At 41.5% G+C, this 24668-nt stretch overlaps 1 protein-coding gene across 6 annotated transcripts in view; it reads right to left on the minus strand.

Moving 5' to 3' along the window:
* Positions 1-24668, minus strand: part of MMP16 (matrix metallopeptidase 16) — a 290712-nt gene that overhangs the window by 219519 nt on the left and 46525 nt on the right. For 2 of the 6 annotated variants that reach the window (XR_005595084.1, XM_039527485.1), the window contains exon 1: positions 13420-13891. The exons of 2 other annotated variants lie outside the window; for them this stretch is intronic. Coding sequence is in view for 3 of the 4 variants with exons in the window: in XM_039527485.1 (XP_039383419.1) it covers positions 13420-13551 (132 nt within the window). In the remaining variant the exon portion in view is untranslated. Of the gene's footprint in view, positions 1-13419; positions 13893-24668 lie in introns of those variants that run through there. 2 more of the 6 variants (XM_039527478.1, XM_039527484.1) reach the window with 1 other exon arrangement.

Consider the following 24668-nt stretch of genomic DNA (forward strand, 5'->3'; position numbering starts at 1 on the left):
TCTGAAGAAAATAAAACATGAAATTGCAGAACTACTAACTGTGGTATATAACCTATCACTTAAATCAGCTCTGTACCTGATGACTGGAGGATAGCTAAGGTGATGCCATTTTTAAAAAAGCTCTAGAGGTGATCCCATCAATTAAAGGCCAGGAAGCCTGACTTCAGGACTAAGCAAATTGGTTGAAACTATACTATAGAACATAATTATCAGACACATACATAAACACAGTATGTTGGGGAAGACTCAACACTGCTTTTGTAAAAGAAAATCATGCCTCACCAATCTATTACAATTCTTTAAGGGGGTCAACAAGCATGTGGACAAAGATTATTCAGTTGATATAGTGTAGTTGGACTTTCAGAAAGCAATTGACAAGGCTCACCAAAGGCTTTTAAGAAAATAAAGGAATCATGGGATAAGAAGGAAAGTCCTCTGATGGATCTGTAGCAGGTTAAAAGGTAGGAAACAAAGAGTAGGAATAAATCATCAGTTTTCACAATTTGAGAGGTAAACAGTGTGGTCCCCCAAGGATCTATACTGGGACATGTGCTGTTTAACATATTCATAAATGATCTGGAAACGCCGGTGAACACTGAGGTGGCAAAATTTGAAGACAATACAAAATTCCTCAGGATAGTCAAAAACTGATGGTGAAGAGCTACATAGAGATTTCACTAAACTGGGTGACTGGGCAACAAAATGGCAGATGAAATTCAATGTTGATAAATGCAAAGTAATGCACATTGAAAAAAATAATCCCAACTATATATACAAACTGAAAGGGTCTAAATTAGATGTTCCCACTCAAGAATTTGTGTCTTTTCAATTGTTGTGACATCAACGGTGTAGTGCAAACATGTAAAATTTCCAAAAGATTCTTTAAGGATAGGTGATAGTGGGTTGTCCATCTTATTAATACTGTATTTATTTCATAAGTGATATTTAGTTTATAAAAGAAATAAACATGATGCATCACCCTCATCAAGTGAAACTTTTCTTCAGAATATACAGTGGCACAAATCTGTATCTGCAACTTCATTTCCATTTAAAAACAAGACTTCAAATTAGTTGCAGGATTGGAGGAATCCTATATTATCTCATACCCACTTCTATGTTTCACTCTGACAAGTCAGAGAAACCTCCCAAATCATTAATCAGCACATTGCATCGATGCTCTTATATAGTAGTTGCCAGTATCTTGGACTACAGAACAGACAGCACTTTGAAACTAAAATTGCCTGACCTGAGTCAGCTTCAGACTGTTGTTGCCGAAGGCAATGGGAAAGGACTACTGAGACGAACTCTTGGGAGTGGGATGGGTCCCTCCTGTACATTTACTAGTGTTTTGTCAAGCCTACTTTTGAAACCCTGATCACTGCAGATATTGAAATCTTGACTTGACAACACATTAGCAAACTACAATAGGATACAATTCTGCATTGGCAGAAATATGACCTCATAAGTTGTTTCCATCGCTAGCTATTATGAGTCTATGATTTAATAACAATTGATGAATTTCCATGGCTGCAGGCAGGGATCTGTAATAAGACAGACTTAAAAACCAAAAAAGAAAGAAAAAATGGAAAGAGATGAAAATGGCCCATAAAGAAAGAAAACAACAAGGGGGAGAAAAGAAGTAGCGCTGATGTGTAAAGAAAGGTGGCCATGTGGTTAAGGCACTGGACTGGGACTCAGGAAAACTAGGTCCACTTCCCAGGTGACCATGGCAAGTCTTTAACCTCTACATGCTTCAGTTCTCCATCTGTAAAATAGTAGGCTAAAGTCATGAGTATTCATTAATGCATTTAAAAAAAAATGTTGTCAAAGGAGCCCAGAGCACTGAAAGGGTTCTCTTTTATTGTATTTCATGAAAATCCAAATAAATAACTGAATTAATAGGGAGGCACTCAGATACTATAGAGATGGAGCTATATAAATACCCACATTGAAATTAAAATAACATTGTTTTCAATTTTTCCTAGAGTGGAAAATTTAGGTCTGATCCATTAAAGCTAATAAGGGTCGTTCCATTGATTTCAGTGGGCTTTAGATCAGGTCCAGTATTTGTTTTCACCCTTGGATTATGCAAAAGTGAAATTGAACAGATTTTACTCAAATGTTCCCAATAAAATTCACCTCTGAGCTGAAACTAAGCACAAAAAGTTTCAATCCAAAAAGGATTGTGGATGTGGAATCTGGAGGATGTAAAGCAAGTTCCCATTTAAGCTTATTGCAAACATTCACTACTATGTTACAGCTCTAATTTGCAAATGTTTGCGGGTTAGAATGTTGTTGTGGAAATTGTAGAAAACTGCCTAAGTAAAATAAAATAAATTATGTTTTGGTATTCTTGTTGAGATGTGTAGAAATCTTCTAGCACAGCTACCTAAAATTAAATATAATTTACATATTAATTATTGTATTACTATTATTGTTCTTTGCAGAAAGAACGAAAGAAAGAAAGAATTCTTAGCTCTTTTATAGCACTTTTCCTTTGTAGGTCTCCATGCACTTTAAAAAGGAAGGGAAGCAACAATGTTCCCATTTTACACATGGAGAAACTGAGGCACAGAGAAAGGGAAATTGACTTGCCCAAGTCACAGAAAGGAACAGTGAGAATATAAACCAAATCTGCTACCTCCTAGAACAGTGCACTACCCACTGGAACACACTGCCTCCCCTCTTCCATTTGAAAGCATATGGAAGATACATAGAAAAATGAATCATTTTATATATGTTGTAGAAAGAAGCTATAGTAGCATCAGAATACAGCACTTCACTATCAGTCCGGAAACTAAAAAGCAGAACACATTTTTCAAATTATAAAGAAGCAATGAGAACAGCCCTGTCTCAGTGACCTGAATCATTCTGTAGATTTAGCTATTCTAATACTATTACTAATTATAATACCAGGTTCGGTGTGCGTGCCTGTAATCCCAGCTACTTAGGAGGCTGAGGTGGGCAGATTGCTATGGGGTTCTGGGCTGCGGTGCACCATACCTATCGGGTGTCCGGTGCCATGGACAGCCTGGCCAGCGGGTGGCTGAAGGACTGGCTAGAATAGTGGTTTTAAAATCCTTTTTTCTGGTAACCCCGTTGAAGAAAATTGTTGATGGCCATGACAGGGCTCAGGACTGGTGCAGAGGGTTGGGGTGCAGGGGTGAGGGCTGCAGGGTGGGGCTGGGAATGTGGAGTTCAGTGTGTGGGAGGGGGCTCTGGGCTGGGGCAGGAGGTTAATGTGCAGGAGGGGGTCAGGGCTCTGGGCTGGGGGTGCAGGCTCTGGTGTGGGGCCAGGGATGAGGGGTTTGGGGTGCAGGAAGGGACTCAGGGTTTGGGGGGCTCACGACTGGGGCAGGGTATTGGGGTGCAGAGTTGGGGCACAGGGTTACCTCAGGCAGCTCCCAGTCAGTGGTGCAGCAGGGGTGCTAAGCAGGCTTCCTGCCTGTCCTGGCACCGCGGACCACGCTGTGCCCCAGAAGCAGCCAGCAGCAGGTCTGGCTCCTAGGCGGAGTCATACAAGCAGCTCTGCACAGCTCTTGCCCACAGGCACTGTGTCCCCCCGCCAATGGGAGTGCAGAGCCAGTGCTTGGGACGGGGGCAGCCCTGTGGCCCCCCTGCCTAGGAGCCAGACATGCTGCTGGCTGCTTCCGGGGAGCAGTGCGGTGTCAGACAGGTAGGGACTAGCCTGCCTTAGCTGGGCAGCACTGCCAACAGGACTTTTAACAGCCCGGTTGGCGGTGCTGACCAGAGCTGTCACAACCCAGAGCCTTACATTCCGCGACCCAGTACTTGTTCATGACCTACAATCTGAAAACCACGGGGCTAGAACAACACGAATGACTTGTTGTGATTGGCGCTCTCTCTGTCAGGGCTGATAGACTGATTGATCAAGGTGATATCAACTAAATATAATATAATAATTTTATTTTGTAGACAGATCGTTAATTTTACTTGCCGTTAACAATGAAATTTCATCATAATAGATTTGTACAACATCCAAACCACTGCATGTCAATAAACTGCCACAACCTCAGTTTCAACTTCAGGGAGGAGATAGAGGGCTAAACAGCTCTGCTAACAGCACATCAAGCAACCCAAGGCTGGAACAGGGAAGGGTAACACAATAGGATTGTCCTCCAAGAGACAAGACAGCACAAAAGTGAAAACAATTTCTCCCTGGAACATTGCATGAAAATCCATGTAGACCTGTCAAAGAAGGGTGTTCCCTTCCATAAAAGGGATGCTTGTTTTTCTCTTGTATTACCTAGTCATGTTCTAAGTCAGGGGTGAGCAAGCTATGGCCCAGGGGCCACATCCGGCCCTTCAGATGTTTTAATCAAGCCCTTGAGCTCCTGCCCAGGAGCGGGTTCCGGGGCTTGCCCTGCTCTGGCACTCCAATCAGGGACTTGCACTGCTCCGCCTGTGTTGTGGCTCTTCGCGGCTCCTGGAAGCAGTGGCATGTCCCCCCTCTGGCTCCTATGCCTAGGGTGAGCAAAGAGGCTCCACAGCTCCCATTGGCTGGGAGCCATGGCCAATGGGAGCTGCAGGGGCGGCACCTGCAGATGGGGCAGCACGCCAAGCTGCCTGGCTGCGCATCCGTGTAGGAGCTAGAAGGAGGACATGCCGCTGTTTCCAGGAGCTGCTTGAAGTAAGTGCCACCTGGAGCCTGCACCCTTGACCCCCTCCCGCAACCCACCCCCCTGCCCTGATCCCCTTCCCACCCTCCGAACCCCTTGCTCCCAGCCCAGAGCACCCTCCTGCACTCCCAACCCCTCATCCCCCGCCCCACCCCAGAGCCTGTATCCCCAGCTGGAGCCCTCACCCCCCCACACACACCCCAACCCCCTGCCCCAGCCAAGAGTCCCCTCCCACACCCTGACCTCTTTATTTCTGGTCCCATCCCAGAGCCCGCACCCCCCAAGCGGAGCCCTCAGCCCCTCCCGCACCCCAAACCCCAATTTTGTGAGCATTCATGGCCCGCCATACAATTTCCATACCTAGATGTGGCCCTCAGGCCAAAACGTTTGCCCACTCCTGTTCTAAGTATTTAGTCGTTTCCCCTTTGCCCCTTAGCTGCCATTTCAATGAAAGAGGAATCTTCTCCATTATCAGCCTGCATCCCCCACTGGAGGGCAGAGATGTGTTTGTTGGCCAACAAAAACAAACAGGACCAGTGAAACAAAGAAGTCGGCTTTTCTTCCAGAAGGTGAGGAAATAATCAAAGGGCAGATTTGTCTGAGGACAATCTTCTACACGAAGGTGTGAAACTAACTTGATACTTTGTAATGATAAAAGATTGGGGAGGGAAGAGGAGAAGGATGAATGAAGTCATCTTACTGAAACAGAATCAACTGTGTCATATCAGGGAAAATGTGGATGGAACTGCAGATGAGGTACATGGACTTATCCTACAGCATTTAGGGTTAGCGTGTGCCATATAAGCACAGCCCTTAAGGAAAGGATGGGGTGGAGTTGCACTATCCCAGGGGAATTGGAGGGAAGGATTATTCCTCAGGGCACAATCCTTCTCCCAGATCTCTGATGCACAGGCTACACCATCTGCAGGCCAATTGGGTAGTGAGGGCAGAGACAGACCCACCTCCTCCCTATGGTTTTGGTGTGCGGGGAATCTTTTAGAGCACATGTAGGAAACAGTCCTGTGTTCTGACAGTATGCAGGGACTGAGCAGAGGGGCGGAAGTAAAAATGCTTTCACCCTACCCCTTCCCACTGCAGATCCACACAAGGGCCAGTCACAAGCTGGCCCATAAAGAACAACCAGAAAACTATTCAAAAATAATTTTCCTCCACAATACAAAAATCATATCATCCGTTATCATGCACCGTAATGAAAGTTTCCATTGTTTTCCACTGAATCTTCTACAGAAAATATTGTGACTCATTGTTTCAGCCATACCTCCACTCCAATTTATTTACTGCTTTTTAGCTCAGGATTTTAAAGCACTTTTCAAACACCAGATGCAAGCCTGCAACACTTGAAATCTGAGGCCTGATCCTGCAAGGTTTCTGACTGCCTCTTTTTTTAATACTCAATGTATTAAAATCAATAGGATCCTTGCTGGATCAGATGGTTAAACCTGCCTGTGGAATCAATGGGAGATTTGAGTGTGCAAAAAATACAAGATCAAGCCCATTAGTTAATTATGTCTTATAACACTCCAAGAGGTATGAAAAAATTACTTCACCCATCACTAAAAGGCAGTCACTTCTTGAGTGGTATAAAACAGCTGTTGTCAATACACATAAACAGTACACAACAGTTTCAATCAACAGATAAAATTATATAATTAAGTATTTCCATTTCTATACTTTGTCAATTTTAGTCCTTCCCAGAAAGAAGCTGTTACAGTGGAATTGTCCTTACTGTACAGTAAAATGTGCTTATAATGAATGGTCATAAGCAGTAGCATGAATGAAGAGTTGCCAAGCAACCAATAAATAAACTAAAGGTTCCAAATGACATGGCCTCTCTTTAAAAGATAAAGCTCTCTCTGACATAATTATTTTTAAAATCCATTTCTGCAGCAAGCAAAATCATGTTTGGAACTCCAATATATGTCTTCTTAATACAAACTGAAACCAAATCTGTCATCTGACACACCAGAGATATCAAACCAAGCATAGTCAACCCACCCCCTCACATTATGGTGAGTGGTAGGGAGTGGAGATGGAAAATGGGTCAGGCAATAAACTGTAATTCAATATGGAGAGGTGAACAGCATTCATGATTAAACAAGAGCATTAAAAAGATCAGTTATATTAAGTATCTTCAAACAACATCAAGAAGAAGTCTTCTAGGATTTTCACACCATAAAACAATCATGAGTTAAGGTAAAAGAAGGAGAAAGACTTTAAAACTGAGAGAACAGATACAGGTTAAAAAAATTTTAAACTAAATAATTCACCATTTTATCTTTATAAACTCTTACAATTGAGCCCTGGCAAGTGCATAAGCAGAACCAAGGTGCCTAGAGCAAGCACTGACCTTTTAGATGGATTCAAATAAAATTGATAAAGAGAGGCATAAATCTTAAACCACTTAAAAAAATAGTATACCCACTCTGAGAAAACAATGAATGGTAATGTATTAATTTCACAATATTTTACTGTAGGATGGCTTCTTGCGTGATGGAAGCTGAATTTTTAGGACAATAAATTCAATAATTCTTTTATAAATATCTTATGAAATAAAAGATAAATATACTGCAGTTTTCTGTGTTTATCTTGCAATGTTCACAAAATACTTTATTTAACCAAACCTTTTCTTTCATAAAACTGAGAGCTACTAATGGATTTGATGTTCAAATACTAAACAACTGACTATTTGTAACAGTAGATGGGATTCATTCTAATTCTAAATAGTTCCCTGTCATTAAAACCATAAAAGCCCTAAAGAACTAACATATGACTTGGATTGTGTAAACTCTTTGGGACGGGACCATCTTTGTTTTGTGTTTGCATATTGCCTAAGGCAATGGAGATCGATCCAGGACTGGGCCTCTGCGTATTCCTGTAATACCAATAATAAATAATATTTCACTCCAGTAGTACAGTAAGCTGTTGGTATTCTTAAATGCAGGAATTATGTTTTGAATTATAGCAGGCAATGCAATAATCCAAACAATAATCTCCATGCATATTTCATAGTCGCACTGAAAGGAAGGCCAATTCATTGCATAGTACCATCTGCCTTTTATGATGGAAGAGTGTGAAAAGCCTTCCGTTAGCTACCAGAGCAATAACTTTCTGATTAACATCCATTTATATTAATGCTGCAGCGCAATGCTACATATATAGGTCTGTTCATCAGAAGCCTTTACAGCTAAATTTCTTTGTACCTGCTTTTTCTAAGTAAGTACTGACTATACTACATTATATCTAAATTCTCTACTGAGTAATATACCTCATCCAGCTAACTACACCTACCGTCAATATTAACAAATGGTCCTTCAGCATCCTTTTATAAATATACCCACAACTTCAGTGAGTAAGGACTGTATGACTGGGCCCTTAAAATACTTGAATGTAATGTGTAATGCTTGTAAATAAAAACAATTTGAAGGGCCTATCAAGTTCCTTTCAATACACATGGCAGTGTGTAATCTCAGGAATACCTTTAACTCCTTCTTTACATGTATTTTCCGGGCTTGCTCTGTAACATGCTCTCATTACAATACCGTATAGCACTTGCAATTCTAATTAAGTATTCCAGTTGAAAAGCATATAAAAGAGAAGACACAGATATTTTTTTCTTCCCAATTGTTTATTCCCTTACAATTACAGGTTGAAGATTTAAAATGATCATTTTTTTTAAAGTTTAGAAAAACCCAGTGTGTAGGGATGAAAAGGTCATGTATTACCATTCAGCAAGAGGACACTAATTGTAAAGTTTGTTAACAATGAAAACAAAGAGGTTCTCATCTGCTTGTTACCATGGAAAAATGCTACCAGACAGTATATCTCTGAAGTTTTGATTCCACTGTGTTTTGTTCCACAATAAGCAATTTAACTGTCACACTTACTTAAAAGGAGGGGAGGAGAAAAAGAAGGTTGTATTGTTTTAAGGTGTTGCTCATACTAAAATAGGACTCACTTTAAAATCCCCTTAGGAACCCAAGCATATATATTTAGCAATAGAAGACAGAAAATATAGCATAACAGTCTGCTCTAGGAAAGAGATGATGAGCCATACTTTTCCCTCTAGTATTTCCCACAACACTGACGCAAGACTAGTTAGCGAGACTAGACATGATCCTGCAAATGCTTCTTCACCCAATACTCCTTACTCACATGCATAGTTGCAATAACTTGGATGGGGCTACTCAACATGAGTAAGGGTAGGCAAGATGAGAGTTGGGGAGAGGAAGGTGCTCCTACCCTGTTTTTTTATATAGGTAGTTTGTTTCAGTGGGTTTTGCCTCCCCCCTCCGTCCCCCACCCCCCACACACACACACCTATTAAAAAGGTGAAACTGTTCTTAATGCAATATAAATAAAAAAATTACAGAAATTCTTAAACTATAGAAAATGTCAGCTTTAGGAAAATAGTTATCAACAAAATTACAAGTTTAAGGGTCACATTCTACTCTTTAATATTTGTAACTACTCTATTAGTGTTAGAGTTCTGGTTGGGGTCTTTAACAGGGAAATTGCCTATAAACACTAGAGTATGTAGTAATGCAAGAAACAGTTAACATAATGAAGAACCGGTGGGAAAAAAATTGTTTGCCTGGGAATTCCATTATCCTACATAGATCTTCAAAGGGAAAAATCCAGCCAGGTCATTACAAGAATTCTATACTGAAAGCTCTCTCAATTAGTAGGATTACATCTGAATTTTAGATGTTTTGTTAATTACTATTATCCCATTTACTATCCCACTGATGCATTTGACTTGTAGAGTAAGACTGAACTAAAAATTTAGGAAAACACTGAAAACCTCTGGTGCACAATCACTCACACAAGTAAACATCAGACTTTGATGGCAGTACTTATGAGTAATATGGAATTAACAATCTGGACCTTAACCCTAACCTTTGATGCAGGTGACATCTTAGAAAGTGATCTCCAAAACTCCAGTGATGACCAGGAACCTCTGACAATAAAAAGCTAAAACTTACTAAAACTAGTCTTACATGAATCCTAGATCTCAAATATTGTTACTCAAAGCACTCATGAATACTTGAAATAAATGGTGAATTTACAGCTCTCCCTTATCTAAATCCACTGCAAAATTTTCATTGACATCAGAGAGCGTGTGAGAGCAATACTATGGTTAACACAATAAATAAATGAATGTCATTTACATTTCTCACTCTGACCTACATCATACTCAGCTACGTCTAGTTATTAAAACAGTATGTACCATATGAAAGTCATCAGTGACATTCATGTTTCAGAAATTACACGTCAGCTATCATTGGAAGCAGAACCTTCACCCACTTCCATCTGGATGTTTAGCAAGAACAAGTTTTACAAACAACCAATATGATTTAAAAAAATGGTCATGCCAATTGTAAACTTCAGGTTCCTATTTTTTTGTCTTAGAAGATGATACCTACACTTAATCTCTTTGAACTTCAGTAGTATCCCTTGAGACGTGTTCTTGTTCAGCCTTACGAACTCAAGTTGGAAACCAAGAAAGCCAGCATTACTATACAAATTTTATTCAACACCTAAAATGTTAGACTATATCAGTCAGAATTACAATAGCAAATAGATTGATCCCATGTTTTCCAATGCTCAATACCTATCGGTATTTCCTCCAAATTTTACTATAATCAGAGAGTATAAAAATCAAAAAATAAAATTCTAAATTCACATTAAACCTCAATTAGCATAAAAATAATCACACCACAGTCTGTTTTTCAAATACATGTATTCAGTGGAACTGAATTCAACCGAACTGGCACTAGTTTTTTAAGGTACCCTAATTTCTATGTGTATTTTAATGGATCTTGGAATGAATTTGTCATATTCCATTTTACTGATTTATTATAGAGTGTAAGTGTTTTATGGATCTGATGCTGACACACAGAATTGTATGGCACAGTGTCACCACATTGTTGCCAAGTTCTTTGCCTCACATTCCCTTCTGCTTTGTGACTGTGGCACCTCTCGATATTACAACAAAAGACAACTGAAAAGCTGTGAGGAAATGAAAATACCTTGGAAGTGCTAGCATGGAACACATTTTGTTTCAGGAGGAAGGGGAGGGTCAGGAGATGAGACACCTCAAAAGGAATAGAGAACCTGAATAGCATTTCATGCGTACAAGCACTTTCCCCCTCTCTTCGGCTTTCCTTCCTTGTGGTACTGTTCTTCCTCCTCAAAATCTGCTATTTTCCATATCAAAGAGAGGGGAAAAAATAAATCGGTTTCTCCTCTTTCCCCTGAAAACCTCCCACATGTTGTGGTTGGCCTCCCCTTTGTGTCCCACTAGACTATGACATTTTCTCTCTCTTCCCACCATAACTCCATCTACTGCCCATCTCTCCACCAGAACCAGCGGCCAGCAAATAAGTCTACAGAGGGAGGAGGAAGTTCTTCTGTAGCTGAAATTTCTTTTATATCCCCAGCAGGGGGCCACTAAGGGAAGACAGGAAAGGGTACACAAAGCTGTCTCCGCTCTTCCTCAATGCTTCCTTTTATATCCACCAATGAAAGAATGAAGTTGAGAAAGTAGCAGTATAGCGGGGCACATGGTTGAGAGAAGAATCAAAATGTGAATGTCAGCTCGGAAGGGTGGGAGAAACATTAGGGGGAAGGAAACAGAGCAGCATTGCATGTGAGGAAAAATACTGAGGGAAATGAAAATTACTAGAAGTAAGTGTTATTTATATTGCAGTAGCCTCCAAAGGCCACAATCAGGATCATGGCTCCATTGGGCAACATATTGTACAACAGATGGAAAGACATGGTCTTACAATCTAACACGGGGGGGAGGGAAATATTAGAGGAAAGAGAAAAGGTGGGGGGGGGGGGTGACCAGAAATGGCAGAGGAAGAGATCTTGGAGCAAAAAAGAGACCAGGAGTTTTGAACGGGGAGGAAATCTTAATGATGGCATGGAGAGACCAGGATTACATGGGAAGAGACTGATGTGAGGAGACCACAAGTGTGTGTTGGGAGATCTTGGGAAAGTGACCCCAGGAGAATGTGTGTGGTGGGGAGAATTCTTGGTGGTGGAGAGGGAGAGACTAGTATTGGATCAGTGGGGAAGAGACCAGAAGTGGGTGTGTGGGAGAAGTGAACTTGGGTGCGGAGAGAGAGACCTGTATTGTGTATGGGAGGAGATCCTGGAGGAATAGATCAACTGTGTGCAGGGGGAGACTAGAAGTGAGCGAGTGTGTGTGTGGAGGGGGGAACATGGATGGGGAAGGAGACCAGGTCTGTCTGGGGGGAGATTTTTGGGGGTAGACCCAATGTCTACCCTGGAAGAGATTTTTTGTGGAAGACACCAGGTGTGTTTGGGGAGATCTTGGATGAGGCATAATTGAGATGAAGTACAGATGTTTCTGGGGTTGAGGAGATATGGGACAGGGATGTGTCTGAGGGAGATTTCTTCATTGTGGGGCAGGAATGTGTGTAAGTGGGTGAGAGCTAGGGGAACAAGAGTTTATGTAAGAGAAAGAGTGTGTGTGTGTGTGTGTGTGCGCGTACGCGAGAGAGAGAGATGTTGGGGACAAGAGTATATCTGTGCTAGAGAAAGAGTTCAGGGAATACAAGTGTGTGGGTGAGAGACAGTCTGGAGATAGGAACAAATGGTCTGTGTGGTCTATGGGCGCAGCAGAAAGTTCAGAAAGCAGGATGGATGGGAGAGAAGCAAGTGAGGACTATGGGCAGATAACAAAAGAATGGAATTATAGTGTGAGTGAGAGAATGAAAGAAATGTGTAAAGTAGGGAGACATACACAGGACAAGAAAGAAAGGAAGGTGAAGCACCGGAGTGGATGAGAAGAAAAGAGAGGGAAGTATTATACAGTACTGAAAAATCAGATTAAAGGAAACCAAACTGGAAACTATGCAGAAAAGGATGCATCAAGATATACCATGAAAGGCAAGAAAAAAAAGGAAGGAAGAATATGCACAAAGGAGACATAGCGACAAGTATTTCTTAATGGAAAGCATAACATAAAAATAAAAACTGAAAAAGTGGGGTGGGTTAGAATAGGGGTTGGAAATGGGGGGCATACAATAAAATCTCACTGTGGCAGCAAAATTCCTAGGGTTAGTCCTGCCTGGGAAGCAATTCATTTTAATTCGCTTTTCTACATTAAAAAAAAATCTCCTTCTTGGCTCCCCCCACCCTCCAACTTTAGTCGCACCTAAATGGCATTTATTTAGGCATTTCTAGTAACATGTATTCAGTTATGCTTCAGTGAGAAAAAGACCAGCTTTTGTGCTTAAATATTTGACAAGGAGATATACTAACATATGAAGTTTCCCTCCCCCCTTCCTCCACATTAGACTCTTTCATTTATTCTTCCCCTTTGTTTAAGACAGCAAGACATCTGAAGTCAAAGGTATCCCCGCAGCTTTCTCCGAGCTGTATTATATACCCTAGCTCCTTTTATTATGCCACTGGCTTGTGTTTAGGGATTCGTATCTTCCCGGCATATGCCGGGCACAATGATGTGGTCTAGCTCTGGGCTGCGGAGGATAACGGGATTCCCGGCTAACAGGCATCCATCAGACCAGGGAACTCGGATCCGAGAGCTGGCTGCTGCAGGAAAGCAAAGCCAATGTGTCTTGGCTGCTCCGGAGACATGGCTGGGGAGCTGTTTTACTGAATCAGCCCAAATATTGGGGAACAGCCTTCGGAAGAAAGGGAAGGAAGAAGGAAGCGCACACACACACACACACACACACACACACGCACACCCGGCTGATCTTACCTCCACATTGAAATACTGCTCCGCTGTGCACACGGGGGCACATAAAATCCAAAGCAAGGTTTGCAAGAAAAACACCCTGGAATGATGTACGAAATCCAACCGGCTTCCAGTGCTGAATGCGAGTAAGATCATAGTGAACTGCGCCTCAGTGGATGGAAGAGTCCTCTTTCTCTCTGCTCCCTCTCCTTCCCCTTACACAAACAAACAGTCCCCAGTGTTGGTGAAGAACCCTTAATGCAGGTTCACTCACAACAAGGGAGGAGGAGGAGGAGAAGAAACAGACACTTCACTCCACAACACAGATAGCAGCAGCAGCAGCAGGGTCAGCTCTTACTCATCCTCAGTCCCGTAAGGAGAGAATGTGGCGTCCAAGTACAGCTGCAGCTCCTGCAAGGCTTTTTCCTTTGCACAGCAGCCGCCTCCGTGTCCTCCTCCTCCTCCCCCTCCTGCTCGGAAAGGCCTTTGCTGCCTGGCTGCCTGTGCTCCCCTGCCCTGCCTGTGCTTGTGCCTCTCCTCGCTCTTCTCTCCTCCACTCCAGAATGTTCATCTGTAATCTACATAACTCCTCCTCCAGAGTCAGCCTCCTCACATACATCTTAAAGGAGACAGTCCTGAAAGGCTACTGTCTGTCTGTGCTGGAAGGGACCTGATCCCCCCTCTAAAGCAGGAGCTCTCTCACAAGCTGCTAGAACTGTTTGAACAGATTTCCAAGAAAGGGAGTGGGATGAGTGAGTTTAACACACACACACACACACACAAACACACTTAATCCCGAGTTAGGAAATCTCCTGCTCAATGAAGTTTGACAAATCTTTAAATTCCTTAAATCCCTCAATTCATAGGGATGTGTTGGAGCCCGCTTCTCCCTTTTCATAAACTGCCCTGCTTGCCAAATGTACTGTGACACTAAATTGTATGTGAGAGACAACGTTAACCTTGCGTCTATATACTGCCCAGCCTCCTCCCTGCTAAGAACACCTCTACATAATTTTCTATATGCACCTTTCGTATAAAGCTCTCGACACATTCCTTAATGTCCACTTGTAATATAATTATCTTTATATATCCCTCATTAATACTACCTCTACACAGCTCTCTTTATAGACCTCCACTATATAGCTCTGGATACACTTGTCATTATGAGCAACCTCAAGACAAGACTGATTTTATGGAAAATTGGTGCTGTCAAATTAACTCGATTTTTTTTGTAATGAGATCACAAGTTTGGTTGATAAAGGTAACTCTTGCAATAACAGACTTAGACTTCTGTAAGGTATTTGACCACACACCCTGATTAAAAAATTAGCATTATACAAAAGCAATGTAGTGCATAATAAATGGATTAAAAACTGGGTATGGCTCCCTGATGAGCTCCCAGTGCAACAGTATTGCCAGACTGGATAATGTGATCCTTGGATGCATAAACAAGGGTATCTTGAGTAGAAGTAGAGAAGTTATTTCACCTCTGCATTTGGCACTGGTGCAACCACCACTGAAATACTGTGTCCAGTTCAATTCAAGATGGATGTTGATAAATTGAAGAGGATTCAGAGAAAAGACACCAGAATAATTAAAGGATTGGAAAATATGCCTTTTAGTGACTGACTCAAGGAGCTCAGTCTATTTAGACTAACAAAAAAAAAAGTTAAGGAATGACCCGATTACAGTCTATAAGTACCTACAGGGGAACAAATACTTCATAATGGGCTCTTCACAGGAGTGGCGCCAGGGTTTCTGGCACCCTAGGCAGAATTCGGGGGGTGGCATTTTGTGCGCTCCCCACGGGGCGCACGGGAGCTTCTGGTTCCACTCCCATCTCGCCGCCGAAGGACCCTCCGCCGAAATGCTGCAGGCGACAGCAGCAGTCATTGAGCTGCGCAATTGCCTCCTGCTGTTTTCCGCGGCATGTCGGCAGAAGGTCCTTCTTCGGCAGCACGACAGGAGCGGAACCGGAAGCTCCCATGCACCCCATGGGGAGCGCACAAAATGCCGCCCCCCAAATCCTGGAGCCCTAGGCGACCACCTAGGGTCGCCTAATGGAAGCGCCAGCCCTGGCTCTTCAGTCTAGCAGAGAAAGGCATAACCTGATCCAATGGTTGGAAGTTGAAGCTAAACAAATTCAGACTGAAAATAAGGCATAATTTTTTTAACAGAAAGAGTAATTAACCATTGGAACTGATTGCCAGGGGTCACACTGGATTGTCCATCACTGCCAAATTTTTAAATGAAGATTGGATTTTTTTCTGAAATATATACTCTAGGAATTATTTTGGAGAAGATCTACGGCTTGTGTTGTATAGGAGGTCAAACTACATGATCACAGTGTTCTCTTCTGGCCAAGGGCGGCTCCAGGCACCAGCGCACCAAGCGCGTGCCTGGGGCGGCAAGCCGCGGGGGGCAGCCTGCTGGTTGCTGTGAGGGCGGCAGTCAGGCTGCCTTCGGCAGCATGCCTGCAGGAGGTCCGCTGGTCCCGCGGTTTCGGTGGCAATTCAGCGGTGGGTACACCGAAGGCGCGGGACTGGCAGACCTCCCGCAGGCATGCCGCTGAATCCACGTTACCAGTGGACCTCCCACAAGCATGCCGCTAAGAACCACCTGACTGCCGTGCTTGGGGCAGCAAAATACATAGAGTCACTCCTGCTTCTGGCCTTGGAATCTATGATAGAGATCAGAATATAAATGTTAATGGGGAATGGTCATTAAATGGGGTGTTTCTACTGGGGTCCCACAAGGATATGTCACTGACCCAGTGCTGTCTATTATCCTCATCAGAGTGTGACTGACTGACAATATCCTGTCATATCCCGAACAAACTTTAGGGGATGAAGATAAACTTTATTTAATTAAACCTTATTGAATTAGGTTGAAAAAACTGGAATGGTTCAGACTAGGAGTGCATGAGTATGTATGTGTGTCTGGGGAGAAGATGCCCAGGAGTGTGTAGGGCAAGGGAGATCTTCAAAGAGAGAGAAATACCGTCAGGAGTGTTTGTATGGGGGAACAAATAGTAGAAAAGTGTGTGGTGGAGTAGGATCACAAATATATATATGAAAAAAACAAACAAAATAACACATCCACCCCCCCAAAAAAACAAAGAAGAGCTACCACTAAAAAGCACTTAGCTGCACATCCTTCTCCTCACATGGAAAGGGCAAAACACCAAACACATGACAGATGTTAGTCAAGCTGCTTAATGTGCTACTGGAAGGCACTCAGATACTACAATGATGAACACCAAATAAGAACCTATATGCAATAGAACAGGGCAAACTGGGGACAGGAATGTATGTGAGTGCCTCACAGAGAATGGGGGAGCTGTAAGGGAATAGGGTACAAGAGTTTGCATCACAGCAGGAGGCAAGAGAAAATGTGTTTGTGTATATAGGGAAAGAGCTTGGGGACAGCAGTGTATTTATGGGTGATTGTGACAAAAAGAGAGAGAGAGAGAGAGAGATATCTATCTTGCCTAGGCTGGACTTTCACCATGTGCTTTTCATCCACATGAGGATCTCTGCAAAGCACCAAGATAGCTGGGATATGGTGGTGTTTACATTTAATGTCCAGAAGCTGTAGAGCAGAGTATTAATGCTGAGACTTCAGCTGTGTCCTCACCAGCTCCACCAAGACTACATGGAGAAGTTGAAGAAGATGAGGGCTGTAGAGGCAGAGGAACTGTTGCCCATCATGAGCCTCTAAGTGTGACCAGAGAGGAATGACTCAAGCTATTTCAGGGTTTGAAACTTTCATTCAGAAACAGGTTTAGGTCCCAATTCAGCCAGACTTCCTCTGTGACCTTAGATTAAGACTTGCCCATGACAGGCCTCATTTCCCCATCTACAAAATGGAGAGAGTATTTCCCCTATCTCACAGTGGTTTGTGAGGCTAAAATCCATCAATGACATTATGGTGATTGGAGCCATTTCAGTAGCTAGTAAAGTTTTCCCACAGTCTCTTGGAGGCAGGAAGAAAATGGCTGATGGGAAAAGAAAAAGAGGGAAATGACTATACAATGCTGAAATTTAGGACTGAGTTAAAACACACTACAAAAGATAGAGAAAAAGATACATTAAGAAAGGAAAAATTTCTGCAGGAAAAATGTGGTTAACAGTACAAATTAATTACTTCATGAAAACATGTTTTAAAAATTATTAGAATGGAGTTGTAGCTATGGAGAATGGGGTGTAGCTATGGAAATCCCACAAGTGCATTCAAATTCCTAAGTCATGTGCTACCCATCTAGTCTGCATCTATCCTCACATTTAATTTTATTTTCTAAATTTTAAAACAATTATTCCTCTTGGTTCCTCTTCCCTCCCCACATAATCTTCTCTCTTCAGCTTTTGTTATGTGGAGTTTAAAAACAGGGGCTCCTAACATAGACGCTCCTAAACATTGGCTCTCCCAGAAATTTCTCTACATTTGTGACTTCATCTCAAGGGCTCTTTATGCCTGAGCACTCACAAATGAACCAGATGGCACTGGGATTGTGGCAATGATTACTCACTGAGCTTGTGGTAATGCTGCAATGCCAATTCAATAATGATTGTAAGATCTTAATAGTTTGTGTTGAATATCATCTCTTTAATTTATGTGAGGCACCTTGAGGATGAGATAGGTGTTGTTAAAAGCTAAAGAAAGAAACAAATAAAAATAATGCTCGGTAGCAACAGGCGACTCGTACAGAACCTGAGGAGCCAGCAGCAAGGAGGCCTGAAAGGATCTTCCTGCACAGCAGAACAATTTGTGAAGGGACAAAGACTCCTACAAGTTTTCTAAGCGTGTCAACAGATCTCCCAGAGGATGCCAGTTGGTCAAGAAAGAAGCAAATAGGCAGCTATTTAGGATAAAAACAAAGCGTGGGATGTCCCAGACATGGTTTCATGGGACAAGGATAAGGCCCCCGTAACTTTGTGTCAAGCTGCACTTAAATTCTGAGGCATGTTTCCTGCATTTTGTGGCACTCAGGTGCAGAGGAATAGAAATTCTGCAGCAGCTTAGTTTAAATTTTAAAATGGACATTTTTTTAACAAATGAATTAAAAAGTAACAAACAAGCCTACCATGCTAAATTGTTCCTGTGTTGTTTATTTTGTTGTCAAATTACATTCATTGTACACTTCCCTCCCCCCTCCTCCCACCACATTATCAGCTTTCAGTGTTTTTGTATTGACACTATAATAACATAAAAGAAGTTGCTGGTGGAAGCTGAGGTTTTGACAGCTAGCGGCACAGTTTTGACATTTGGCTGCTAAAGAGTTATCTGGGGATTATGGTGTGAGCCCTAGAGCTGGATGCTTCTGCCAAAATGAACAGCAATAAAAGTAACAAGGAGTCCGGTGGCACCTTAAAGACTAACAGATTTATATGGGCATAAGCTTTTGTGGGTCTGAAGAAGTGAGATTTTTTTTACCCACGAAAGCTTATGCCCAAATAAATCTGTTAGTCTTTAAGGTGCCACCGGACTCCTTGTTACTTTATTGGATTCATGTTTTGTGGATGCAGACTAACGTCGCTACCCCCTGATACTTGAGCAATAAAGTAGTTAATGTTGACATTTAAGTCAAAATCGGTAGATTTCAGTTAATAGCTAAGGAGATGAATGGTTTGATTTGCACCTCTCAGAGCTGTTGTATTGTAAACTTGGGAAGACAACAGTGCATCAAATTGCACTTGCAATCAGACAGCATCAGATATCCTTGCAACCATGACATCAAAACACTTGTCAAATGAAAGCTTAAATTCTGGAGCAAAGTTCTACTGCAAAGGGGGCCCAAGAGGTGAACTCACTGGCCTCAGAATCACTGAATACCTGGGGCTCCTGAGGAAGACCATTTTAATTTGTAGACTACTTGTGAGAGATTTTGGAGCAATGTAGGAACTATTTAAAGAAGGAAGATTCCACACTGTTCTGGTAAGAAGAGAGCACCATTAATAATACGAAATGAATTTGAAGAAAGTCCACTTGCAAAAAAAACATGTAAAGAAGCCAACCTGCAAGAAGCGAGGGAGAGAACCCACCTAAGAGAGTGGTACCTATCTCCTAGAGATAGGCCTGTATGTGACAAAGGAAAGCCCTTCCCTCAGAGAGAGTTCATAGTTGCATGACTCCAAAATTGTGTATTTTTATTGTATTGTTTGAGAAATAGTAGGTGATCACGTAACCAAAGACTGCATAGGAACACATACGCACAAGGGAGCAGCATTCAGGTTGCATGTACAACTTCAACTTTGTATGTTTTTGAATTTTGAGAGCTTTAACAGGCAGCTTTAACATTCTCACAATGCAGTTTTACGATGGGATATGTATAGGTATTATATATATGAGAGAGAGAAAAGTAACAAGAAAAACACCTTTATTCACATAAAACATAAAAAAGCATTATCAAAATATTATACCCTACCACATACAAAGAGAAAGGAATAATAATTTAAAAAAAAATCCACCCCAAGCAGACACTACACAAGGATCATTGAAAGAACTGGTCCAGCCCATCTGTGCCATGTTAACAGCATGGGTGGAAGGCAGCAAATTCCCCTATAAAGGCAACAGAAAGCTGCCGAGAAGGGGGAAGGCTCCTGCCAGGAAGACCCTGATCCTAAGGGAGTTGAGTTGTCAGAGCCAGGATGCTGGACTTCAGCCAGGAAAAGCCTGGGAGTGACTGTGATAAGACCCAGCTCTAGGAAGGAGAGCTAGGAACTGCTTACTTAAGGGGAGAGAGAGAGAGAGAGACACTGAACTGGGTTGGGAGGCCGGAAGGGTCAGCATGTACACAGCGAACTAAATAAACTGGACCCCAGAAAGGGAATGATTTTATTACCTTTGGACTGAGAGAGTTATTAGGGGCTCTGAAGAGGGAAAAACAAAGGCAGGATGTTGATGAGTGACTTCTGGCCATGAGGGGGTACTCGGGAGGCAGCTGGCCCTCTTACAAAAATGAATAGCAACCTTAGGAAACCAGAGGACTTTTAAACAGTGAATACTGCCAACCCAGTGAATACTGCCATTTTTTAGTGTTCTAAAAAATCACAAAACAGGCCTCAAAACAAACAAAAACCACCCCCACCCGCCCAACATTGCAAGACTCATGATATAATAGCAAGAGTGGACAACACTTCACACTCCTACCATCAAGAGATATACCAATAAAGAACTGAAGCATATTTCCTTCAGCTAGGCCTGAGTAAGAAGAGGCAGTATAATCATATGACCTTTAGCTTCAGAGGCTTCTAAACAGTGCAATCATACTTTTAGGCTAAGGTTATTAAAGCTGCCGAGAGGATTCGGATGCCTAGTTCTCATTAATTTTAATGGGGATTTACAGTAAATTATTTAATTACTAGGGCAGGCTGAAACATGGAACGTTCTTCCTCTGAAATGTCATGGGTGTTTTTTTAATTCATCCCACATGGGGACAAAAATTTCTAAATGAAAACTTACATGGGAAGGGATTTTCAGAAAAAATCCATTTTGGGAGAACCAACACGGGATTTTTCCATCTTGCTGGCTGTCACTCAATTTGGGGAAGCCAACAGACTGAGCACTGTAGATGACATTGGCCACTGAAAGTGGAATTGACAATAGCCTTCCAGTGGGAGCTGTCATTTTGATTTTCCTGATGGAAAAAATAAATTTCCTCACAACAAAATTTTCAATTTTGCAAAAAAAAATATTTTCTGTTGGAAAATCATTCTGAAGGAAAATTCCTAACTAGATCTATTAACTACTGAAATGGGGGGCATTGAAGGCACATGGTGTCCTATAGGAAGTGATCTGGACCTTGAAGGAATGGGCCCTGACTTGGCTAGGAAAGAAACACTAAGGATTTCAGCAGGATGAAAGTAACACTATTAGAATTAATTAGTGGCTTTAGTTGTAATGTACACATCAAGAAGGTTCCAACTGTATGTGCACGCACATGGGCCTAGGTCAGAGAGAGAGAGAGAGAGAGAGAGAGAGAGCGCACACACATTTATTTTGCTATAAAGAGTAGAGTTCTAGGTTTCCATTATAGATAACCAGAGAGCTGACAAGAAGTGACGGGCAATTCGGGATTGTAAGTCACATACTTCTTGCTTTCTCATCACACAGAAATATGTGCAGGTGTCCGCGATGTTGGAATATGTATAGTGCTTAATAGAATGTGTTATATAGAGAATATATAGAGAGAATTGAATGAGCAAAACAATGGTTTCAAAGAACTCTTATTTTTCTTTATACAGTTTGTGCTTCTTTTGTTATTTAAGTAACAGAGCTGAGTAAATGCTAAAAATATAAGTTTAAATTTTCTTTTAAAATTGCTTTTACTATTCTTGTGTTCATTTTTATGTTGGCTTTTGAAAATGTTGTGAACAAGCTTTACTAGTGGAAATATTCACAAAAATGAAAGTTATTCACAGGGTGGGAGTTTATTTTCAAATTGCTTAAGTGATCAGTCACATTTCAAATTGCTAATTTTACAATCAAATATGCAATTCAAAATTTGTACTTTATTAGTTGGGTACATTCTTCAAATCATTCAAATGAATTAGGTGACTAAAGAACATTTGAACATTCCCAATAAACTGTTTTGCAAAGGATCTCCAGGCTAAAAATCATATGCTAAAGATATTTGCAAATAATTTTTGAGAAATAAATACACTTGATAATGTTGCAATCTGTTCACAGATAGTTCATGAAACATATATAATAAATTATTTGTTCACTATTACTTTCTCAGTCTAATGGGTGTAAAAACAGATATATATACACCGAAGAGGTCAAATTCTATTTTACAGGGCAGATCCTCAGCTAGTGTAAATTGTCATAGCTCCATTGATTTCAATGTCTACACACCTAGATTTGACCTGGATAGTCTCCCATAGCACAGTACAACCATGTACATTGCCAGTATGTCACACAGAAGTATCCAACAAGAGCAGGTGAAAAATATAAATGGTGAGGAATGCAATAATGATTTTGAGGGCTAAGTTTTTCCTTCGGTTAAACCAATACGTATACCAAGTAACTTCACAGTCCACAGAATCTGGTGCTTAAATCTAATTTATTTATTTATTATCTTGGGTGCAAGAATGCATCTGTTATACATTTAGAAAGCATTTTTACTAGCCATTTAACAAAATTAAAGTCTTTTTCCTAAACAGACTATGCAGTTTCTTGACCCCATATTAACTTTTTCCCTTTTAGAGGATAATAAATACAAGTGACATGGTACGCCAACATATACCACATATTTGTTTAACCATTACTTTGAAAAAATACAGTATTAGACACCAGATATGCATTTTCTGGGTACCAAACTCCTTGGTGATACTTGAGATCATGGCAGTGGGCACCATAGTAATTTAATGGTTGCTCAGATTGTATTCTATTGAAGGGTCAGGAGAATGAAACTATCAGTTCTTCACATTGTATATTTTAATTCTTCAGGCCCAAAATCTGTCTAACCTTTTTGCTCCACACATTTTAGATGAGTGCTCTGATCCTCACCAAGGCATTTTATCGCTATGGTGACAAATATTTCCATTCCATGCATTACAGATACCAATCAGTTCCATGTATTTTTTTGGAGGGGGGGAGGGGTGGGAACGGGGAAGAGAGGCAAGGATGTGGGCTGAAGATCTGGGATAATTCATGAAGGGTGGATGGGGAAAAAAAAGCCTCTTAACTCGTCTGTGTAGATTATGGTCTCATCAAGTTTTTACAGAAGTAAAATGTAATGTTAATTTTTCATACATTATAACCAAGGATTAATGAAGTCAAAACCCAAACAAAATGTGTCTTTGATCTATATTAAAATAGAAAACTATTCCTTCCTATAGATAGTAATTTCTTCTACATCTCAAGGGGGATGATTATATACCTGGGCCATAGTTTAAGTTGTCCACTTCATACTTTAAAATTATTTACTACAATTTAAAGTTGTCTCCAACTATATTAGTTTTAATTTTGGATGGAAAGATCCTCATATGTTGGGTATCATTGCATGCTCAGTGCTAATGTGGACACGAGGACAAACGGATATAAATTGTCAGTCAGGAAATTTAGGCTTGAAATTAGACGAAGGTTTCTAACCATCAGAGGAGTGCAATTCTGGAACAGCCTACCAAAGGAAACAGTGGGGGCGAAGGACCTCCATGACTTTAAGATTAAGCTAGATAAGTTTATGGAGGGGATGGTATGATAGGATAACTGGCTTAGTCAATAGGTCAATAAAGTGCCACACTGGTAATTAGTACAATGGGTCAATGATAGGATATTGTTAGCCTTTTTCCAGAGGGTCTGGCTGGAGAGTCTTGCCCGCATGCTCGGGGTTCAGCTGACCGCCATATTTGGGGTCGGGAAGGAATTTTCCTCCAGGGTAGATTGGCAGTGGCTCTGGAGGTTTTTCGCCTTCCTCCGAAGCATGGGGCAGGGGTCGCTTGCTTAAGGAGTGGGTGGATCGGCTTATGTGGCCTGCATCTTGCAGGAGGTCAGACTAGATGATCATAATGGTCCCTTCTGATCTTGAATTCTATGATTCTATGCTCACCCATTGACTGTTCAGTGGGAGTAATGGTTGAAATATTAATACTTTCTTCCCTCATTTTGATGACCATTAGAGCACACATTCTTCTTTTGCTTCAGGAAACAAGTTTTCATTTAATGGTTAAAAATGTACTTGACTGGGATGGTAAGAGCCTGCTAGTATTAGTGAGATGACGACAGTGTTATGGTTGGGGTGTTACTATTGGATAAGTACAGCATATGTAGCTTTCAGAAGTGATCTTACTTGCAGAAATTCATCGTTCATTGGGTGTAATAACAACCATCACTTGTACAGCATCCAAACCCTGCCTCTACTAGTCAGTGCCAGCTAGGGGGAAAAGGGTGAAGTTCACCCTCTGCAGACACTATAATTCAGAAAGTGACCACTTGTAAGATGCTCCATTGACCTTTTCATGGCATGAACCAGGGGATCTCAAACCTTTTCAAAGCACTAGCCATGTGTTAATAAAGATTTGTTTTGGGGATCACTTCCACTCCTGTTAGCAACTGAATAAAATCTCTGTGTCAAATAGAGCAATTGCTTCACTGCTAAAATTATTATTAGGAAATATTTATCCTTTTGAGTTTTCTTTTAATGCATTTAGTAGGTTGAAACAAGGAGCCCCCATCATGTTGCCACTCAGCTCTCTCTGAATCACCACTCATTGATCATAGGCGTGGGAACTAGGAGCACGGGGTTTGCTGCAGCACCCCCAGGTTTTGTG

This window comes from Mauremys reevesii, linkage group 2, assembly GCF_016161935.1.
Source record: "Mauremys reevesii isolate NIE-2019 linkage group 2, ASM1616193v1, whole genome shotgun sequence".
NCBI classification, from domain to species: Eukaryota; Metazoa; Chordata; order Testudines; family Geoemydidae; genus Mauremys; species Mauremys reevesii.